This window comes from Botryllus schlosseri, chromosome 15, assembly GCF_051294905.1.
Source record: "Botryllus schlosseri isolate E-star chromosome 15, Bs_hap1, whole genome shotgun sequence".
Taxonomy (NCBI): domain Eukaryota; kingdom Metazoa; phylum Chordata; class Ascidiacea; order Stolidobranchia; family Styelidae; genus Botryllus; species Botryllus schlosseri.
This window is the reverse complement of record NC_137250.1, coordinates 10,230,546-10,254,260: the sequence shown is the minus strand read 5'-3', so window position 1 is coordinate 10,254,260 and position 23,715 is coordinate 10,230,546. Positions and strand designations below refer to the sequence as shown.

At 38.1% G+C, this 23,715-nt stretch overlaps 3 protein-coding genes across 20 annotated transcripts in view; 2 read left to right on the top strand and 1 right to left on the bottom strand.

Annotated features, from left to right (window-relative positions):
- The window catches only part of LOC145457734 (ubiquitin-like protein 3), a 245,928-nt gene that overhangs the window by 5,325 nt on the left and 216,888 nt on the right, over positions 1-23,715 (top strand). The gene's annotated exons all lie outside the window — the stretch shown is intronic.
- The window catches only part of LOC145457722 (THAP domain-containing protein 1-like), a 474,772-nt gene that overhangs the window by 286,523 nt on the left and 164,534 nt on the right, over positions 1-23,715 (top strand). The gene's annotated exons all lie outside the window — the stretch shown is intronic.
- Positions 1-23,715, bottom strand: part of LOC145457675 (NFX1-type zinc finger-containing protein 1-like) — a 224,795-nt gene that overhangs the window by 74,818 nt on the left and 126,262 nt on the right. For 13 of the 18 annotated variants that reach the window (XM_080335921.1, XM_080335923.1, XM_080335912.1 and 10 more), the window contains 11 exons: positions 23,601-23,687; positions 23,444-23,539; positions 23,212-23,389; positions 20,676-21,486; positions 20,203-20,292; positions 19,989-20,142; positions 19,692-19,876; positions 19,096-19,174; positions 18,893-19,032; positions 18,444-18,829; positions 18,215-18,382 (listed from right to left, as the gene is read on the bottom strand). In XM_080335921.1, the coding sequence (XP_080192047.1) occupies positions 18,215-18,382; positions 18,444-18,829; positions 18,893-19,032; positions 19,096-19,174; positions 19,692-19,876; positions 19,989-20,142; positions 20,203-20,292; positions 20,676-21,486; positions 23,212-23,389; positions 23,444-23,539; positions 23,601-23,687 (2,374 nt within the window). Of the gene's footprint in view, positions 1-12,659; positions 14,939-15,002; positions 15,184-15,249; positions 15,362-15,419; positions 15,589-17,075; positions 17,209-17,279; positions 17,428-18,214; positions 18,383-18,443; positions 18,830-18,892; positions 19,033-19,095; positions 19,175-19,691; positions 19,877-19,988; positions 20,143-20,202; positions 20,293-20,675; positions 21,487-23,211; positions 23,390-23,443; positions 23,540-23,600; positions 23,688-23,715 lie in introns of those variants that run through there. The other 5 variants (XM_080335914.1, XM_080335932.1, XM_080335913.1 and 2 more) reach the window with 4 other exon arrangements.

The window sequence follows — 23,715 nt, the reverse complement described above, 5'->3', positions numbered from 1 at the left end:
CCCTCCACCTAAATTGTATATTCACCGATACTTTCGTGAAATCATATTGGTCACTCCGTATCCACTGCGCGCGAAGCGTGACGAAAATACGGGGCTTTACTAAACTTTTATGAAAATTAAATGTTGATACTTCGTGAAAACAGCTCCGAAATTCCTCAGGCTGTCTTCCTGATTGGAAGATTGAACTACTTCTACTTGACAAACTGAAAATAGCGAAAAGTAAGTAAGTAGATCCCTAAATATTAAGAAGTAGAAGTAGAAGTAGCGAAAATCAGATCTACTTGGTAAGTACCAGAAGTAGAGGAAAACTACTTGAGTACTTCGAAAAAGTAGAAGTACTTCGTTACTGACCACCTCTGATGCTAACGTGCTGATATAGACGCGGCGGCATGTCGTACTTTCAGCAAAAAGATGTGAAATAGTTTGCTAAATCTAGGAATCACTCGCAAGTAATATTTTTGGTAATTAGTTTGTCACGGAGCCGGCGTAGACGGCGATTCGAATACCAACAATAACCGCGTTCGCAAACTAACACTTCAAAAAGGTGTGAAATAGTCTACAAATCGTACGGTCACCGACAAGGTAACACCTCAGACATAGCCGTCTCTCGTGACTTGGTGTTACAGACATACCGATCGCTCACAAGGCAATATTTTTGTATTCAGTTTGTCACAGAGCTGGGTTTCACTGCTCAGATTTAGTAAGTAACGAATAATAGAACCGTCGCAGACGGTGATTCGAATACCGATAAATTGTCACTTTCGATTCTAACCCTAATCCTTTGCGAAGTTAACGCATATTCAAAAAGGTGTGAAATAATTGTAAAATCCTACGGTCACAGACAAGTTAATCCCCAGACATAGCGATCTCTCGCTCACTACACAACTGAAGTTGAATCGTATCGGAACGGGTAAATTTGTCACCTCGACAAGATTCGAAAACAACAACTTGTCGCTTTGTTCTAACTCTAATTGATAAGTACAATAAGTAACGAGTAACAGAACCGGCGCGGCTTGAATACCATCAAATTGTCTCTCTCCGGTCTAACTCCAATCTTTTTAAGAGTCTAATCCTTTTGAAACTGAATAATACTTGACTTGACCAACTTAATTTCAGCTCCGTTTTCGTATTATTCACACATGCCACGCCGCTGTTTTCACAGAATCAATACCAACTATCTCTATCCCGAGAATATTCAATAATTTTGGTAATTTGTCAACTTTAAATCAAACACTTAACAAATGCACACATCTTATCATTTGCCAACTCTATCATCACCAAAAAATTCAGTGTCGGAATCCATTCGTGAGATGTACTATAGGTAAATTGAGATAATCCAAAATGAAGTATTTCGACTTTGACATAGTGTGAATTGAAATAGGATTGAAAAACATGACTACCAACTTTCACCCAGTCACATTTCGGGATTATACGCATATTGATTTGAAACAATCCTTGAAACTTACAACTCTATTCGCGATCCAGTTTTCCATTTGTCAAATAGAGTTTCAGTAAATACTATCGCTATGGTATCGTGATATTTTAATGTGTTACTACACACAATAGAGCCAATCAATGAAATATCTCCCGTTGTTGTAAGCACTTTCAACTTGACAACTGCTTTGTAAATATCGCGATCGAGTTGCGAGGCGACGAGTTAAATCGGAATCGGAGTATTTCAATCGACTTTGTCATATCGCAATTTGAAGTAGAATTGACCGACAAGAGCGCAAACTTTCACTCAATTACATTTCAGATTAATTTATTCACACGAACACCACCCCGCTGTCTTCACACTTACACAACCGCCTACTGTTCCCATTCACAACTTCGGTACGACATTTCAACTTGTAACAATAGTTGATTATCCCCATATTGATTTGAAACAAAAGAAACCTTGAACAAGTTATCTGGTTATTTTTTTTTCTGTTGCAATTGAGTTAACGGCAATAGTATTACGTATCGACATTTTACCATCTTACCACACTTCAAAGAGTCAACCACGAAAACCTTGTCAAGTAAATCCGTTTGTAACTTACCCAACCAATTCAACAACACAGACATGTCAAAAACATTACCGAGATTTTATAAACTGGTCATATTACTCAGCACATCTATCAATAACAGAATACAAGTTGTCAAACTTTTCGTTTAAAGTAACATTTCACTTTTGGAATTGAATTCGTTATAGTCTATATATCAGTCATACAAATTGTCCCAACACCAAAACAAAAGGACTTTTTAGTTGATTAAAATCTAATCATTCGTCTTCAACTTGTGCTTTTTTAGATTGCGCGCAACAATTCGTTTCGAATGAGTTGTAACCTATTTTAAGATATCTTTGTGTCTACAGATATAGAGGATGAATCCAGCTAACACAATCACGAATCGGTGTTTCTGAGTATTTCACGGATGTAATAAACTTGTTGGTGTCGCCCATCTAAAAGTATGCATGCGTTAGATTTCCAGACCGACCGTTGCGATGTTTAGGATTCACTTACAATAACCAAGGGTGAGGATTTAACATCAATGTCGTTACTGTCGGAATTCGCAACAGAGAATTGAAACATACGCACATTACACAGTGTGAAAATATCTCTTTGATATCAAAGCACTATCCCAAGCACACGATTAATACTCTATTCCGTTCGCACTCTCTATAGAACGTGCTAAATGGGAAATATCGCGACGTTACACTCTAAGTGCAGTGGTTCCCAACCGGGGAGGAATTCCCCCCTTGGGGGGAATTTTGCAGTTTTTAGGGAGGAATTCCACTTTAGAATTGTTACAGATTTCCCAAATTGTTCATGTCCGAACTGTCATGTAGTCAATCAGATATATCCAAACGTATGCTTTTTATGGCTGTTTTTTGTTTGCTGAAATTATATTCAAATGCTATTTGAAATCTCTTTTTCACATACGAATTCCCCCTCTTTTTTTAAACTAGTTCAGATATGCTGCAGTTTGCAAGACAATTTTGTAGGCCAGCGACGGCCTCTTAATCAAATATATCCTAAGCGAGCAAATGTCGTGCCGAATCTATCATAACAAAGCCTCTAGTGGAAGTATTTAACTTATATTTTCGAGTCAACATTTTTAGACAGTGACAAAATATTCCAACGTCATCGATTCAAGTCAAAGAGATCGCTAGACTTGCTTTATTTTTAGTAAACAGCTACCCGATCGAAAAAAGACATGTTAAACTTGGTGCAATGTTGCCGAAACGTAATGGGTGTCCTGAATTTCAATGAGCGCCAGCAGGGAATCTGATCATGTGTATGTAATATATCAGGGCTGAAACCAAATCAGGAGGCTCCGAGTCACAAGTCAATCTCACCTTCTTAGTTTTGACTCGAGTCAAGTCGAGTCATTTTCAATTCACCATTGAATCAAGTCCGAGTCCAAGTCACCGAGCAGAGGGTCGAGTCCGAGTCGTGGTATTATGACTCGAGTCCGAGTCCAAGTCGCACTCCAGTCAACACTCTTTGGTGATATTGGATGATTTGGATTTATGATATACTAATTTTCCTCACTTTGAGCAGTTTCTTGTCGCATTGTCAAGTACCAGGATCAATAGACGGGTGGTCACTTCACTGTTCTTCGAAATTACAGTGAAATGTCGGTCTTGGCCGTCTTATAGTCTCGAATCATACGGCTTGGTTCGAGTCATGCACAATGACTCGAGTACCGAGTCAATACCCCGATTGTCTCGAGTCGAGTCGTTTCCGTATTCTGAGAAAATGACTCGAGTCAAGTCGAGTCATCAGAAAATAGTGACTCGAGTCCGACTCGAGTCTGGTCAACCCTCCTATATATGAAAGTACCAATATTATTGGCCAACAGTTATATAACCCACAACAGTTATATTAGCGATTGGTGCATGGTAAGCCGAAAACGCAAATGGAAATGTGGGGTCTGTTGAGTCAAGCCTTCCAAAATTTGTTTGATTGGGACCAATGCCATTGTTTTTACAGGTCTACAAAGTGTTATTACAGCACTGTGAGAAACAGACATGAAGTGATTACTTCATGAATGTAATCGATTGCGATTACGATTACTTCCGAATGACGCGATTACGATTACGATTACGATTACAGCAAAATCAGGACATAGTCGATTACGATTACGATTACATTGGAAAAGTAGTCACGATTACTCACGATTACATATATTTTGCATTTTAGACGTTATATTGGAAGACAATATATGGATTGCGCTGAAAAGGCCTAATGAGTAGGGCTGGGCAAAATCGAGTACCTGAGTGATTCGATTCTGAATCACGTAAAATGCTTCGAGTCGAGTCGAGTAATCGAGTATCACTCATTATGACGTCATAGCAGAATATTATTTGTCAAAGTTCAAATATGTACCTTTTAACCGACCACAAAGAATATAATGCCTGTTATCCATCATATTAAGGATACTTTGTTATTATTTTCGACCATACCGATTTCATTGCACTTGGTGACAATATTGTGGGATGATCATGACTTCGGAAATGTGCTATTTCCAGTAACGTTCGTAGCTTTGTACTTCATGTTTCGTATGCTACGATACGGCCAATCAAGGTTTCAAGGCTTCAATAGTGAAATTAGCATAAACTCGTTGATAAACTCCTCTTTGATAAATCAACTTTCAGTGGTGAGGAGCGTATGATTTCAGTACTCGAAAAAATCGTATTTTACTACTCGACTCGAATCATTAAAATTAATACTGGATTCAGATTCGAGTACTCGAATCATTGTGCCCAGCCCTACTAATGAGATAACAAACTTCTTTTTTAAAAAGATGCGTTATTGTTACGTCATAATGTACCCATTGCCGATTTTTATAGAGGACGATTTATCGCACCCAACGATTTGCCTTCTTGCCAGGTCCATGACTGCCGCACCCCAAATTTTCCATTAGGGTAGGGAGCGAGCTCGAAGGGGACTCAAAAGTATTTTGTAAACCAACATAAATTATAGAGTATTCTCGAGAGATTTAATTAACTTGAAAATTCTCTCTAGACAAGCTTGATTTTGGAATGCATACGTCTCCCCCTGAACAAAAAAGCATACATAATTTAGGATTGCATTTAAAACAAATGGTTGTTTAAAACAATGGTTGTTTTAAACAGTGTTTTAAACAAAGGCTTTAACAAAATTGTGTTTTTCTAAGTTGTAAAATTATGCCATAATTGTGTAAAAATATGCTTTCCACAATTACCACCCGATTTAGCCGAAGTACATACATATGGGATGGTTTGGAACCCCTCAAAATAGTCGGTTCAACAGTGTTATAGTACGGATATTTCGTCAAAGAAGCAATATTTACCCTATATTTTCGATTGTCAATGTCAATCCACATTCGTCACGTCATGGCTTAAAAAAAATAAAATAAAATAAAAAACATGTTTTCAACAAGGGCCTTGTTGTAAACATGATCTCTTTAAATTTATTTTTGTTTTAAATGCAACCCTATTTTATAGCAATAGGTATATAGGTTCCAGTCAATACCGTACCACGACACACCAAAACACATATGCAATTTAGACCAACACGTGACTTCACGAAGTGTGCTACTATAGAAAGACTTTGGCCGAAACTTAGGGCATGTGTCCATTCTCAATAGCCGCGCTGGGTGGGCGTGACTACTGGTCCGGTCCTTCCAATCCGAGCCCACAATGCAAATACCCCCCGTACACCCACATAGCATTAAAGACATGACAATTTGTGTGTGCGTCTCACGAAAGTTTTTCTTTTAGTCTGCTACGTTTGGGATACAACATTATCTTTTGATTATATAACAGACCGGAAGTCACGAATGAACAACATACGCTAAAGTAATTATAACAAGATAACAGGCGTTATAAATATGAATTACGTGCCCCAGCTCTACAGGTAAATCTGACCATCGGGGGCAGAGAGAAAGAGAGGAATAAAAATTATTAATAATATAATGAACAGCTTCTTGGAGGTGCAGAACTTCAATATACATTTGAATAGTATATTCATATTGAAATGAATATACTATTCAAATGAATAATATAATGCAATAACCGATATTATTGACGAAATTCAGTCTTCAACTTGAAAATGTCACCCTATGGCGGCCAAAGACCAACGTTTGGACTGGGGGAAGAATTGCTGTTTTGGTCCTTGCTAGCTAAAACCCCACGTTAACATGATATATAAGCTTATGGCTATGGCGGCTGGTCCCAATGTTGAGTAAAGAATTATGACATAACGATTGGCGCCTGTTTCGAGTAGAGTGATATGAGAAGAAGATGAAGAAAACACAAAATTCTGCCTTCAACTTAATACATATAATGTACTGCAAGCTGCCGCTACGAAAAAGGGCAAAAACGGCTCGGTTATGATATATATCAGCAGCTGTTGCTTTTTATTGCTTCGTTGTGGAAACCGTAATATTTTATTCGACGAATATTAAATTTCATATCTCTATACGTACTACATATAGGCCTACTGCTCGCTAAGCAGCAACGGTCAAACTGCGTTTGCATAACCAAACATTAATACAAAGTTACTCGGTAGAGTGGTGATTAATTATCCTGCTGCGGGGTACTGGCGTTTGGAACATGTTGATAACCTGATATACAGCACGGCGGGTGTTCTTACAATCACATCGAATATCTATTTACTGTGGATACTTCTTAGGCAATGACTAGCAAAGCTAATAGGCTACTTCTGACGTAATAATGAGCAATGGCATTTAAAAATCGGACGTTTGTGCTATCATGAACCTGGTATAATTATAGTATAATGTATAATACATCTTCCTTGTTCACGAATGTTCAGTTCATGTCATAGTACTTGTACAAATGAAAAGTAATCGTTTTTTCACAAAGAAATCGATTAGATATGGGAAGTAGTCGATTACGATTACGATTACTTCGGAATTTTTTCGAATGTAATCGATTGCGATTACGATTACTTGAAAATGCTGTAATCGTCGTAATCGATTACGATTACTAATCGCGATTACCCCATGTCTGGTGAGAAACAAACAACTCAACAAACAAACGCCCGTCTTATTCTCTCAGTCAACAGGTGTTTGCGAGGTAAAAATGACCTTTTTTAATCTTCTGGCAGATTTATCCTAAGGGGGGGATTTTGGCTTAAATTTCGGCCAAGGGAGGCACGAGATGAAAAAGGTTGGGAACCACTGTAGTCTAAGACTTTGATCATTCCAAAAGCAAATTGGAATATGTTTGCTAACGCATCCTATTCAACTGGATATGTCTAGTGCACAATACTCGTAATATCAAAGATATACTTGCTACGCTGTAATTTTCGAAACGTGTTTTGTATTGTTATTCATTTTATTGATTGAAATTGTTATTTGAACCATCAAAAAATGATTCTCGACATGAAACCAAGCCGCTGAAAGTCGTTACCATCGCAAAGAAACAATTTGTACGATATTTGCTAAATGTGTCCTATAGTTAGGTGTACTAGAATTATTTGTAGAACACACACGATCAAAGAAATCGGAGATTTTCCCATTGTCATTCGTCAAAGTAAATGTCATCACAATGACACTAAAAGACCTTACTTGTATGTGATTGAATCACCGTCAATTAACTCGCTAAATGAAACCCTAAGGAAATTTCACTCACTCGTCGGGTTATGATATTAAAGCAGTGTCGCTTAATCGGTGTAGATCGTTTTTTCTAAATGCAAATCATATATGTCCAGCAGAAAACAACGTTCACTCGCTCGGTATTGAAACCAATGTGCTAGTCTTCATTCAATATTTTGTTTGCGTCAAATACTTTGCAATAAACACTCTGGAGTGGTTGAGCTTTACAACATTAAGCTGTCATCTGTAAATCAAGATTATATCCAACTTGTAACTGTATCGTTTAACTGCCCGAGTTGTATGCGCATATTTTGAATAATATTGAATAATATCCAATATGTAAGCTCGCTTTGAAGGATAATTCGTAAAACTCAAATATTTCGCAGATTTCGAGGATTCTCGATGTATTTTTGCTATTTTTCGATGCGATAAGTCATTCTGCAGCGCGAAAATGCATGATAGGATATAGATGAAACTGGCGCTGCTCATCAAGGCCATTGAAAAAGTACATTTTAACATTTTAGTAGCAGTGAATTTTTAGTAAAGTGCAAGAAGTGATGATTTCCGAGCGAGTAAATCAGTAAGTATTGAAGGTATAGTTTGTCTGAAAACTCTGAAATAGAAGTAGATGCGCTGTAAATAGATAATCACTTGATTAAGTATATTGCTACCAAGGCAAAACCAATACTTGAGTACTCCAAAATGTACAAGTACTTCGCTATCGACTCAAAAGGTAGTTTTCTATCTACTCTACAAAATCCGTACTGTAAAACTTTAGTACATTGGAAAAGTATTTGAGTCTAAAAATATTAATCCCCATAAAAAGTACTGGGTGTGGGGTTCGAAGCCTAGACTAATAAGAGGATCGTGATTGAAAATAGATGGAGAATCACTGGATTAAAGTTTACTGAATACTCCGCAATGTAAAATTAGTATATACTATACAAAATCCGGAGTGTAAAAGTCTTTAGTGCATCGGAATAGTGTAGTTTTATATCTATTTTACAGAAGTAATACGATTTTTCTTGTTGCGTTCGGGGATAAAATGTAATTTTTCGCGCTTTTTCATTTTTTAATGTAATTTTTTATTATTTTCAGTTATCAGGCAAACTATACCTTTAATACTTACTTTTTTACTGGCAGGAAATCTGCACTTCCTGTACTTTATTAGAAATTTAGTGATAATAAAATGTTGGAATGTACTTTTTTCATTGCTCTTGATGAGAGGTGTCAGTTTCATAAAATTATCCGACAGCATCAGGTATTGGTGATGGATAAAGCTAGGCACTAATCTAGTAGTAGAGAACCTCTTGAATTGCTATTTCCTAATACCTCATTCCCATAGGTGAAATTGCAAACCTTGACCTCAGCTATGGGGAGAACATTAGCTTTACGAAACTCGGGACTATTATTTCGAGCGATCTAACTTCGAGCTTGCACTCATTAGATGATCATCTGTCATGTTTGCTAACTGAAATAATCAATCATAGTGTAATGCTTATGTGAATTTTAGTTATATTCAAGCGTGTTTACATTTCTACTAAATTTCTACACGGAATCTTGTAAAGTAGATAGAAGAGGAAAACTATTAACATAAGGTAAGCGCAAAGCGTAAATTTCGATGTCATACAAATACCACAAACTGTGCTACTTCTACTTCTTCAGAGTACTCAATTAGGTTTTTAGCTACATGCAAAAAATACTTTCAAGTGTTTATGATATTGGATTGCTTCAACTCCATGATAATTATAGTATTAAGCAGAAATGGACCTAAAATACTAACGTTTTACTTACTCGGAATTGGCTACTTCTACCCTAATTTAAAAAATTCAAGTAAAGCTTACGAAATCCATAGTGTAAACGTCTCTAATGCGCTGAAAAAGTACTCAGTACGCTATATTGAATCTAAAAATATTAATTCTCGTAAAACGTACTGGGTGTGGGATTCGAACCTACGTGAACACTTGTTCATTGGAACTTAAGTCCAACGCCAAAAAGCTCTACTTTACAAAGTTTTCGGAGTACCTACTTTTTTGGGCGAATTCTGTTATGCGCTTAGTTACTAACTCTGAAAGCAAGCAAAGTTTGTGGTATTTAATCAACATGGAAATTCGTGCACTTTGCGTTTAGGTCATGTTGAAAACATGATTAACAACATTTCGACTCATAGGTGTGGACAATTTAAAATATAGAGTATTAAAGTCAATAATGCATCGGTCGCAATTCTGCTCGAATACAAGTACAAGTAGAGATTTCAAAGTAAGTAAGTGGTTATGTTCGTAGACTAACCCCACTTCTACGTAACGATTTTTCAGTAAGTAGTTATGTTTCCAGGCTACTTTTACTACTATTTAACGGATTTTCATATAAATCTGCTTACTTTTATAACTTTATATTTTGGGAAGTAAACAGTAGTTAAAAGTAATGTTTGTATAACCTTGACGAGTGCTATTGTCACACTCGATTACCATCTTTAAATCATGGCTATCTCAATGACGTTGACTAAATTTACGGCTTCAGAACGTGCTAATTAGACGCTGTCGTTATAACGCTGGGGTTCGCGTACAGGCAGCGAAAAGTGTTTGTATAATTATAGCCCTGCGAATCGCGCGCCTGCGGCTATAGTTCGTTCGATTATTTTCGCCTTGGGATTCGCGTATATGCTACTAAGCTGTTACGACTTCGGAACGCGCATATGCGAGTGATTTGTTTCCATAGCTCCGAACTTGAGAATCGCTTGCCTGCGTCTAATGAAAATAATTCGTAAAATGTGGAGGCTGCAAAAACCGTAACTTGTACACATAAAATCAAGTTTAAAAAATATGGACGGATGACATTAGTCCTAAATACACATAATAGAATATCTGATAAAAGTATCAACTAACGTATAATGAATGTTGTTTATTTCTCGGGAGCAAGTTATATTATCAATACATAGTCCGGATTTTAATATGTCCGCATAAAACCGCGCATAGTTCAACGTTGATGAGTGTTATATGAGAGCTTATATTATCTGTGAAAATATATAGTCCTAAATACACATAATAGAATATCTGGCGAACATAGTCTTGCATAGACATCACAGTATTCGAAATTTATGTATAATCTGAATGTTACTAATTACTCGAAAGCAAGTTATTATATCAAGTCTCGGAATTTAATCATCTAACGTATAATGAATGGTATTTATTTTTCGGAAGCAAGTTATTATATCAATACATAGTGCTAAATACACATGCAGAATCGGTATTGAAATTCACAAAACAGCTTAGTATGTCAAGTTTGCGCAATATAGTTAGTTCAAATCCAACAAAGGTCACTTCGATGTGGCACTTATCAAGTCGTCCTAAATACACATAATATAATATCTCGCGATTCGCGAACATAGTCTTGCATAGACATCATAGTTTTCGACATTTATGTATAATCAGAATGTTATTTTTTCTCTCGAAAGCAAGTTATTATCAAGTATCGGGATTTAATCACTTTTACAAAATGTAGCCTTAGGGTATGAAAATGGGAGTGGCAATTAGGGCGACGTGGCGTAATTTAATTGGTGTGCGCCAATTTGATCAAACCCTACTACTTGTGTGGACACAAGCAAATCTCACGGCTCAGTGAAATTGGTCTACGTCACACTTTCCAATTGGCTAAAGGCAATTTGACGGTAATTTTTGACCGGTACTGATTGTGAAAATATGTTATATATCATGCTCGTAGCCTTGGAACCCCCCAGAATCAGCCTCGAATGTTGCATTGTAATGGAGTTTAGTATTGTGATGCAGCCATGCCGTCTGAGCAGCTCAGGAGCATGTGCGCACGAGAGTGAGAATGCCCAATCGGTGGCGCAGCAACGGCAAATACGCTTGCGGTTTGCGCTACTTCTCATCTGCTCCCAGATGGCATTGTTGCGTCACAATACCAAACTCTGTTACCATGCAACATTCGAGGCTGATTTTGGGGGGTTTCAGGGCCACAAGCAGAATGAAACATATATTTTTGCAATCAGTACCGCGGTAGCTTTCAATTGATACTCGTTTTATCAAATTTCGCGCTCGACAAGTCGGTCAAAAATTACCGTCAAATTGCTTTTCGCCATGTGCAAATTGTGACGTACACCAATTTCACTGAGCGGTGAGATTTGCTTGGGTCCACACCATATAGGATAGGGTTGCCATACGTCCGGAATTTCCCGGACATGTCCGGAATTTCACTGTTGGAAGTAGCGTCCGGGAGGAATTTCTAAAATATGCCAAATGTCCGGAATTTTGAAGACTTGACGTAAGCTCATAATTTTTTCGTAAATTAACATGAAAACATTACTTTTTTGGAATATATATGCTGCTGCATGATGTTTTTCTTCGCGCCGCGCGCGATTTACTATCACATTTATTGATTTTAATATGAGGAGTACCAACCTCGCAAAAAGTGCAATAAAATATAATCAAAAACAACCTTAATTTACTGGAATAAGCCTAATTGTAATCACAATTATAGGAGAACGGTATATTCCTAGGGATCGTTAAGGCTGTTTAAATGCTTAATTCAATGATGTATAGTGATTCCAAACTTGGCGGTCATTTGATTTTATTCTGGGGCTCGCGAATATGTTGAACGTAATCAGCTTCCGAAATAGCCCGTGAGTAAGTCTGGGCAAAGGTGCTGACTTCTTTTAGTAATCAGCTCGTCAAATTTTGATCCGGGCCACGGAACATTTTCAAATTGGAGATGGAGTCGTGACCATAATAGGTTGAAAACCAGTGAATGTGGGGTGTTTGTAACGCTCCGTGGTGAGCACCGGCATAAGGCTGATAAACAATCTCATCGGTGGGGGGACAGGAACATGAATTAACGATATACAATTACGTTCTCTGTATTTTCGAACTCATCATCCTCCACCAGCTCTACCGCTAACTCTGGTCATGTGGGCGGATAGTATATAGTAACTATATAGTAATATATGGAACAACCAATATTATAAACAGAATTCATTCAAAAAAGTTACCGACTAGATGCATATAGAAACCATATTCATATAGCAACCCCCCCCCCCCCCCCAGAAGTCAATCAATCAATCAATCAATCAGGTTTATTAATATTTTCATCGTTTCAAAACATCACAAGACTGCGATACAATGAAAAGATAGGAAGGTATCGAAACAACTTGGAGTAGCCATTAAGATCAGACACCCACCTTAGCCTAGGCGAAGTAAATAAGAGGCATGCACACTGAATGAAAAGTAATGCAGAGAATATAAGACGCAAGCGACAAAATGGGGTGGGATGTGGCGGAGGGCGAGGTCGAGGTTAGGTCGTGGTCCGGTAATCCTGAAGACTGGCTAGTAGTTGCATCGATTACCCCATTGCGGGCGCAAAATCATTGTTTATTTGGGTGGGAAGGGGCTGAAAGATGTGCTTTTGGTCCCGGTTACACAACACACAGCCACATACATACTCCTGAACCGGATTGTGGCTACCTCTAGTCTATGAGTAAAGCTTTGCTAAAGTGACGTCATAGCTCATTTTGAAATCCTCTAGTGGGCACTAAAGAATGTCCGGAATTTGGGTCACAGAAATATGGTAACCCTAATATAGGACACTACGATATAACAGTGCGGGAAGACCGTGGTTGACCGCATAACCATTACACTAACTCGCTCGGTGATGATTGCCCCTGAAGAGTGTTAGCTCGAAAAACTTCGGTTTTTATATATTTACTCTGTGAATAATGAATATATTATTAAAATGTATATTAAAACGCGAAAAGGAACACTTGAAGATTGATTTGATATCATATATTTCCTCTTTACCTGTCGCCATCTCCGAATGGGAATTCTGGTTTGATTACAACGTCATATATCAGGATTTAGAATTTTGAGAAAAACAAAGCAGTTTCTAATTTGTCTGGCTATAGGGTAGGCTTACCATACGTCCTTTAGGTCAGATTTAGAGCAAATTGCGAGTGATATGCCTCAAATTAGCACAGAAGTGAAGCTCCAGCGGGTATTTCGGAGTGAAAAACGGTGATTTTAGCTCTGAGCGAAAAGATGACCTTTTTTATGTAGTCATCCACCTGGCAATGTGGAGAGAAAAACGGTATTTTGAGCTCTGAGCGGAAAAGATGACCTTTTTTTTTTATTAGTCGACCGATCACAAAGTGGGAAAAATTCACCGGTTTTTGAGAATTCTACTCCGGTTTAGCAAGTTACAAATTTCTGAAAGTGTCCTCTTTTTAGATTTCCAAAATATGGTAAGCCTACTATAGGGGAGATGTGGTACGGATGACCGATAACTTTTGAAAAATTCTCTTTAATCCAATGATTGCACTCCGTGAATTCGTTTGCTACTGCATGCTTTCCACACATGCAAATAACTTTGTCCTGCGCGAGTTACGGGGTCAGTGAGAGATGTAACCTTCAACACGAACAAATCAGCAATCCTTTTTAATCTGAAGTGTAGGGATTGTATCAGGCTATGTAACGAAACATTTTTTATTTATTCAATTTCATCCTCCAGTGGACAATGGACATTTTTCAATTTACTCAAACAATTTATAGCGTGGGGGCCGGTGATAACATAGCCAAATCTAAGCGAAATAGTTGGACTAACTAATCATGCTACGACAGAAACGCGCCTACATACAGGAGGATGTGTTTCACAATGACCTGTGGTATTTTATCGCTATAACGAGCTATTTGGTCGTCAAAATGTCGAGTCACGGGCAATATGTATGTACTTGTACATGTACACTGTACAGTACAATGTGTAAGTTTGAGCTTAAATCGAAACGTCATTTTCTTCCAATATACGAGTCAAGATCTATTCTGGCGACAAAATATTCTTCTTCGACTTTCCGTAGGTTAGATTATAGTACACAGCCAGAAAAGTTGGAACATATATGAAATTCTGAGCGTATGTCTCATACAACAACAAATTTTAAACGTTCATTAATATATTTTGAGAAGGCGGATATTCATGAATATATCCATGGTAGGTAGAGATTGGATCAAAGTGTTGAGCCAGCAAAAGATCTGCTACTATCGCTGAACATTTGGAGGACAGAGATACTTTTGTAATTTTTGATCCATCGGTACCACATCTCCCCTACTAAACGAAATACTGTTTTCTAAATGTTAATCAGGCGATCACTTATTACGGATATTTACAAAATTCACTCACAAACACCCAACTACAATACATTATAAACATTAGAAGTATCCGTCTTGGTGTAGGCCACGGAGCAGATTCGGCGGTATGTGATTTTGCTCCATATCAGTGTCATAAGCAGAGCGTCTTGCACCATCCATCATTTCTGAAACACGATTGCTTGGATCCAGTCGATGACCTGTTCCGCCTGATAGCAGAAAAATTATCCTGTGATTGGCAATAAAGACATGAAATTGACAGAAAGATCCGACCTATCGTTGAGCCGCATTCCGGACAATCCGCAGTGGTAGTAGCTCCACCACATTCCCCTATTGCGTACACGTGACCTTTCGGGCATTCAAACCAATGTCCTTTTGCTGCAAAGCCCATTGCATCACAAATCATCTTCTTTTCAGCCTCGCTGATTCCAAGAGTGCTCCTCAGCTCAGGAGCCTGTGCGATGAATCAATACCATTTTGAAATCAAATATATATTTTATATGAGAAGTATGCAACAAACTTTTTCGTATATTCTTTTAAACGATTTGACGACAGTAGCCTTAATGGTAGCGTCGTACGGGCTAAAAGTTTCCAGCAACTTTTGGCGCAGAGTTTTAATGTGGCCCGTGACTCTGTTTGCGGTGTAAACGTGCAATAAGCAAAAATATTTGAAAATGATCAGTTACTCACTCAATATCCGGTTCTGAGTGTTGCGTCCACCTCGCAAATAGCTTAATGTATTCCAGCACATGTTTCAAACGGCTGATCTCGTTTTGAAAGTTATCGTCCTCTTGCTCTGACGTTCGAGATCGTTCAAGCATGACCCACTTTGTCATCATCTTGATGTCATTGTCAAATGCTGAAATATAAAGTAGCAAGTCTTTGGACTGACGTCAGACATAATTAGAAATTATGAAAAAGGCAGTATAAATGTTTCTATTCATTTCTCCATTTGCAACAAATGGATAGCGTGGTTACGAATGTTTCTTGTGCAGTAGTATAAATTTGATATAGAAACAAACCAGGCATCTGCTGGATATGCTGTGGCATTACAAATTGATAAATAATAACTATGTGACAATATAATTAAGCGGAAATCGGACATCAATGACCTGTCATACAATGAGCCATATTTTGGGTGTAGTGTTGTTTATTTGTTCAATGAATCATGGGTAGGAGAGCATGAAATGTAAAGAATAAACAAAATCCGCAACTTGAGTCACCTCGGCACCAGGTTTATCTCACAGAAGTATCATCCAAATCTTTTACCATCTCTAACATACAATCTTGTGCATTAGAGCAACTTCGATTATAATGAATATAATGCACTTCAATGTGAATTACATCGATATTTATGTGTGGGCTTGAAACACACCCTTAGGTGACTAATTTGTTTATCTATTTTTACAGGAATAGCAGAGTGATAGTGCTTGAAGAAGCGTTTCAAGGTTGGTTACAAATAATAAATCAAAGTCATTTCGTTATAAACACAACCTTGAAGTCGCCCATGAATGAATGTAAACAAATTACCAGTGTTGGGATCAAGTCACTACCTTCGAGTCACAAGGCATCACGAGTCATTGCAAATTTTGACTCGAGTCAAGTCAAGTCAGTCGAATTCCGAAAGTGACACGAGTCAAGTCAAGCCACTGGATTTTTGGAGGTGACTCGAGTCAAGTTAAATCACGACTCACGAATCAAGTCACAATTCAAGCCATGTTGAATTTTCGAATTACGAGGCATGATTCAAAGAATTGCATTTTGCTAGCCGTTTCAAACACAGATTGAGTAATTATCAGCCAAAAGAGAGGATAGGATACGATACCTTTAAGTTAAAACAAATTGATTTGATGCACTACACCACCAATCTACACATCCATGGGATATAATTTAGGCTTCATCCAATTGTTAACGCGTAATATAAACGTATGATATATGTTGGTTGGACATGAATTTTAAATCATTCAGGAGTGTTGATTAATGTGAACACTGTGAGCAGTCTATAGAACAGAGATACATTGCTATACTAGATTACTTTACTAATGGTTTACGACAACATAAGATGTAACGGTAACAGGTAACCTCTGTCACTTCTTTTCTGATCAATTTACTTGTGACGTTACAATGGAAGCTTAGCAAAACGCACAGTATTGAAACCAACAATCCAAACATTATACAACAGAGATTTATTCGACACCAATTACTTGATAACTTGAAATCGACTCTAAAATTTTGCTACGAGTAACGAGTCAATCGACATTTTTGAAACGCCGAGTCAAGTCAAGTCATTTTTGCAACGTGACTCTGTCAAGTCATGATTCGAGTCTTTCCAGCACTGCAACTTACCCGATAAGTACTTCATTGGAATTGTTTCATCTTCGGCCTTCAATTTATCTCGAGCTTGTTCAAGATTATAAAGGGATTGCAATCTTCTGAAAGCTTTTTCGATAGCAACCAATTTTCCAGGAGATGGTCGAGTCTAAAAAGAGTAAGCATACACAACACACGTGTTGATGAATGAGACATATAGCAAAAGAAATTCCGCCACACCTCCAGCTTCTCCAAGATGCCCTTAAGCTCAAGGGCGTGGTATTTCTTCATTATTTGATCTTTTCTGAATTCATCACGTAATTGCCCACGACTTTCGTTGGCCAACATAGCGTCTCCCCATTGCTTCTTTTTTACTTTATTCACAGAACTAGAGAAATGATATTACATCATATCATGAAACGGTATTTACCGATGAAACCGATTCCACGCCTCCAATTACTGCATTGGAGGCACGATCTCTTAAATACTGTGTATTTGGACATGATTATTTTCGGCGGAAAGCAGTCTGTATGGAAGACCGAAATCTTGGGTCTAGCAAGTGTGTTTCGTTAAGTAAGAGGGGTAAAAAAGATTTTTTTTTACTATTTGTCAGTGGAATTCGAAAACCAAGAAAAGAACAAAGGTTTTCGTTATGGCAACACATCGCCACATCTGTAAAACAACACAATTTTCATTATCCAATTTGCTGCAAGTGATGATTAACGTGTCAAAAATGTTCCCTTTCGGAGAAATAACAACATAATAAATTCTACATCACAGTTCAGTAGATTGAAGTACTGACTGTGGTGATACACATATGCACATATTAACAAATGAGAATGTGGTTCAGGGAAGATCCTTGGATGCCAACAAATGTCAAATTCAGGTTGATTATGATAGGTCAAGATGAAATGACGTTATGGTGATACATAACTTACGTAATGAGAAGTATCTCTGAGGAGATTCAACTTTTATGAATGAAATGGTTCCAGAATTAGGAGTACACTGGCAAGTGTTCCAACAGCAACATTTTTGCAATATTACTAATTGATGAGTAAATGATATCTTCCTTTCATTGAATATTTACCCGAAATTTCCTTTGAATTTATTAGATCAATATTTACCATTACCAAATGTTAGGATATACATCTAATACATATAATCTGCCAACTCACTCGAGGAGCTTGTTAATTATATTTCCATATCTTGTGCTCTTCCATACAGTTGTCTTGCATCTAGGGCATTCCTTCATCTTGATAGCATTACCATCTTCCTTCTGGTTCATCCATTGGTCCAAGTTTTCGTAAGTGAATACATGTTTGCAATCCATCAGTTGAACAAATCTGTGAAAATAAGACCATCATCGGCATTCAAAGCATAGAACACTCTATTTCAGGTATATACCTGGCATCTGGCTCCTCTTCATCACCGAAAAATATTTCTGTTACTTTTTCCTCGTCACATATTCGACACAAATTCGGGCACGGCTCACCACAGAGACCAATGCATGGATGACCGCACTTCAAATTTTTTTCGCATGGCTCATTGCAAGGTTCTCGATTACAAGGCTCACTGCATAGCATCGTGCACTCCCTGTGTTTGCATTGCCAACTGCACTTCTCTTTGCATGGTGTGCAAGGTTGTCCACATTTGTTAGCACATTTGCTATGCACGCATTGCGTCTGGCATTTTCTTTCACAGGGGGGACAACTGGAGCACTTTGATGTACATTTATGACCACATATAAGGGTCCTACCGCAACTTTTTGCACAAGGCATGTGCAGTCTTCCCTAAATACATTGTAAAATGGTCAAGTAAGTTGAATGACAACTTCAGTTCAAGTAGCTTATTACCTGATAGCATTTCACACAATTTCCCTTGCATGCGTGATCACATTCGAGAAAGCTGTTGCATTTTTCAGTACAGTTGGTCTGATCAACCTTTCCAGATTTAGCGCACTCTACCTTGATGCTATGACCACAGGGCAAATGCTCTTAAAAAGAAAAAGCAGGCATTGAACCTTAGTCGTATTCGCTTACGTGAATATTTGCATTACCTTCAACTTTGGCCTGGCATGACACGTCGACAGGGGATTCGCTGCATCTAACCTTTTGCTCGTGCCCGCATCGCAAAAGCTGCCACGAGTGAAAAATAATTGAAAAAATTATATTCTATCAATATCGATTACCAGCACAAAGAAATCAAAGTAGGCCTCGGAATTTCAATATTTGCAAGTGTGTATATACAGTTAAACACTGGGATACTGAATGTCCCTAGCCAAAATGCTTAATTAATGAGAAATCACTTTTTTTTTCATAGTAAAGTCCTGGTAAAGAACAAATGAAGTAGTTTCATTTCTCTTCAATCATTACTTCTGGATATCAATTATTTCAATATACAATTGATAAGCAGGAACTGATCTTTGCTATTATCTTAGGTTGCCAACATGCACTGAAGAGGGAGCTTTCAATAGATGAATTTACCATGGGATTGAAATATAGATCTAATTTTGTCACGGTGGAGAATTTAAGACCCTTTTACGACACTTGGTAATATTGCAAAAAAAAAAAATTGGAGATGGTTATAGTTGCTAAGCTGCACTAACTTGAAGAATACTTCAACCAAATTTGAATACACATGTGCGGTTCTCACCTTGGTAACCATTTTAACACATGCCGTGCACGCAGCGTAGCAAGGTCTTGAACATCTATGACCACATTCCAGAAGCTTTTCGCAAGGTTTCGTGCACTTATTTTTGGAATGATCATCAGGATGGCAGAGTCGCCTACATACATGTCCACATTCAAGTCGCATTTGACATTGTTGTCCACATCCTCCTGCAAACACAAGGTGCCATGCTTTCAATTACTGTACTTTTTGCAAAATACACATATTTCGGATGAGCATACTAATATTACGTAAACATCACTATTCTTATCTACAATTTACCTTCTGGAACATTTTTGAAATCCAATGCTGTCTTAACTGGAGTAAGTCGATCAGGATGATTCTTACATTGCAAAGTCAGCGACTCGCCAACGCTATCAGCGTTTTCCAAGTGTCCTAATATCTGATGCCACATTGAACTTTTCGTAGAAAGTAGCTGATAACATAATACTCAGTTTTAGCCATCATCCCAGATGCCAATATATCAAATATTCACATCCATATTTCCAATGCAATATAAAGCCAGTCTTGCCCTTGACAATGCAACGCATATTCTGTTTTCGGTCGCAAGAAATCCAATGCTAGCCTGTCAATCGTAAGTAAACAACGCATTTAATGACTATGGCACACATGTACAAAGTAAACATATACTCGTTCATCAACATACTGGGCGATAAATATATATCAAGCTTGATAACGTAGCGATGAGCCGAAAAAGGTTGGGAACCACTAGTCTATTTCGACTAGAATTATCTAGTTGTTCAAGCTTGCTCCCTAACACATACAAAATAGTGAAGATTAAATTAGGTGCTTTCATTCATTAACAAATAAATTGCATAAATTTGGAGGTTACGAATTGCAATGATTAAAGAAGTCATGCACAATGTGCATAACATACCGCAGACAAGATAATGTTTCATGATCTCCTGCTATTTGTTATGTTACAAAGCCACTTTCAAATCTAATTACCTTGTCATTGCTTCGAACAAGTGAGAGAAGTATGATATCATTTTCCTCCCCTTGAAAATTGTCAACCGCCGTAACTCTGACTCCGCGCCTTAGCTTTTGCGGCATCGCATTGCGAAACGCGAAAAGTTGTCCGGTGTACATGACAAGTATCGTTATTTGTTCCGGTTCGTATCCTTGTTTAAGAAGGTAGTCGCAAAGCGCTATCAGGAAATCGACTTCGTGCAGATTTTGCTTGGTCCTTCCGTCCCGCAAATTGTCCTCGTGAACATCATGCGAAATGAAAAACACGGGCTTCGCCACTCCTGTTATTTCATCACGGTAGAGCACGCTTTCGTGATCCTGTAAATCTTTATATATTCGCGGACGGATAAGGTCGGCAATTTCCGGCCTCATACGATGCTGGATGTTCAAGGTGACGTGTGGGATATGTACTTTCATCAGCCTTTCAAAGAGAGAGGTGTCCATATTAAACTGCTTGGCTAGTGCGTACACTGTTGGAGACGGTTTCAACTGCTGGTGATCACCGATTAGGATGAGGTGTTCAGTTGATTTTGGCATTGCCGTGACGATATGAGCTTCCAGAACCTCCGCGGCTTCTTCCACCACAACGATTTTACTTTTCAATTTGTAGATCAAATCTCGGTACTTGGCAGCTCCGGTGGTTGTAACGGCGACAACGTCTGCTCCCTGTAAAATTTCGGCATCTTCCAAACGTCGCAGCTGAGCCAGTTGGGCTGCTAGACGGTTATATTCTATAATCTGACTGTCTGAAGCAACGAGAAATTGCTCACGCCAACGATTCACCCATGTCCTGTGATCAAAATGACAAGAAATGATCCATATTATAAATGATAGATGATAAAATGCTCTATGATAGGACTTGAATATAAATACATGCAACCTAATTTCAAAGCATACATGCCTAAATAATGCAATTTGGATATATGGTTATATGTAAAATATGATGTGACTATTCACAGACTAGGACTAGGTTGTTCAAGACCACGAGAATTGCAGGGCCTATTGAACAATAACGAGAACATCACCGGCAACAATGGGAGAACCAAATATCATTAAAACGATGTTTTTAATAATACATACCTACTTACAGTATGATACTAAACCGTACTTAACTAACAGGTCATTCAGAACAAAGTTTTATGATCTATTGCGTGAATACCCTTCATCGACAACTTGTGCCATGATACTCACAGTTACGTATTCAAAAGATTATTGATATCTGCATCTTTGAATTAGCCAAAGTATTGTATCAATTTAATCAGCTGCAAGTCTCTGTATACGTACAGAACTATTTTACATACTATAGGGATGCACATAGTCATTACATGGTCTGCCGCAAACACTAACATATTCATGCCCCACTCTGATAGAGATTTTCCTCCGTTTAAACTAGGGTTGCCATACGTACGGAATTTCCCAGGCATGTCCTGAACTTCACTGTTTAATCTGCGCCCTGGAGGAAATGTTGAAATATACCTAAATGTGTGGGATTTTAAAGGCTTGAAGTGAGCTGAATTTTTTTCGTAAATCAACATAAATAACATATTATTTTGGGGAAGATTTGTGCTACTTGAAATTTTTCTTCATGGTGTCACGTATCTTCATTTTAGTATAGATGCCCCTGTCATCACAAAACCTACAATATAAATAAATTAAAACAACTATCATTTACTGTAATAAGACTACCTAATTTTAAGAGAACCATAAGTAACCGCCGGTAAGGCCGTTTGGATGCTTTAGTCAAATCCAGTGGTTCCCAAGCTTGGGGTCGTTTGCCCTTTTTTGAAGGTCGCGAAGATTTTGAACCTAATCAGCTTCTAACATAGGCCGTGAGTAGGTCTGGGCAAAAGTGCTGACCAATTTTTTAGTAATCAGCTGACAAAATTTTTAAGTGGGCAACGGAAAGTTTTCAAATTGGAAATGGAGTTGGGCCATAAAAGTTTGGAAACCACTAGATGTGCAACCTGCTGGTGCGCACCGGCATTTCGGCTCATTAATAGTCTTATCGGTGTGACATGAACATGACTTAGCGATGTACAATTAAGTTTCCTGCGTTTTCAAAGTCCTCATCTTCCCCAGTTCTACCGCTAACTTGGATCATGTGCGCTGATGGAGGATAAAAATTTTAGAGTCATATCTGGAAGAACAAACATTATTCAAATATTTAATTCTCAATATCAGTCGGCGAAATCTCTCTCTCCCTCTCTTATTCCCTGCAGCGCTTTGTGACCATTGTGACGGTCAATACCACTTCACAGGAATTGGCATTCCATGAATATTTGTAGCTAGATGTTGCGATACAGCCGAAGTTCCGTGCCTCCAACTATATTTTTGTTGTTTTAGGTTAAAATATTACTCTTGCCCCGAAAGCGTATATTTTGAAAAAATGACTTTGATTTCTTGACTCGAATCAATAAAGTTGACACTCCACTCGGATTTGATTGGTCGATTTGTTGTGCCTACCCCGTACTAGGACTATATGCTTTTCGTCTCACTATTGCTTAGTATGACTTGCCTGTATAAACGCCAACGCTCCTCAATCGGTAATTCATAAATATTGTATACAGAATGCTCTTCTTCATCAGTCATAATTGAAGTTTTGCTGAGTTGCTTGCGTAGCATTCGCTTTGATTTCTTTTTATCTTTCGAAGTTTGTTGCCAACCATCTCCGTTCTCTTGCAGCACATCCTTATCTGTAACAGACTAAACTTACCGGAAATATTTGAGAATTTGTAAAAAGTTATTACGGTGGATATCATCAAATGTCATAGCGCCCATTTTTTCCATCAACTGCTTCATTTCGTCCTCGGTATTTTTCGCAGGGGCGATCCGACGAAATTCATCTGAGAATCACGTACAAGGTATTGCAATATCGTGCGGTTATATCATTCAGTGTAGATGTACCACTATCAAGCATCCGTTGTTGCTGCACCATATCTGCTTCTTCTTTCATATCTTCTTCTTCCTCAACCAACTCCTCCACTCTGGTCTCTGTATAAATAATTCGGCCTATTACAAA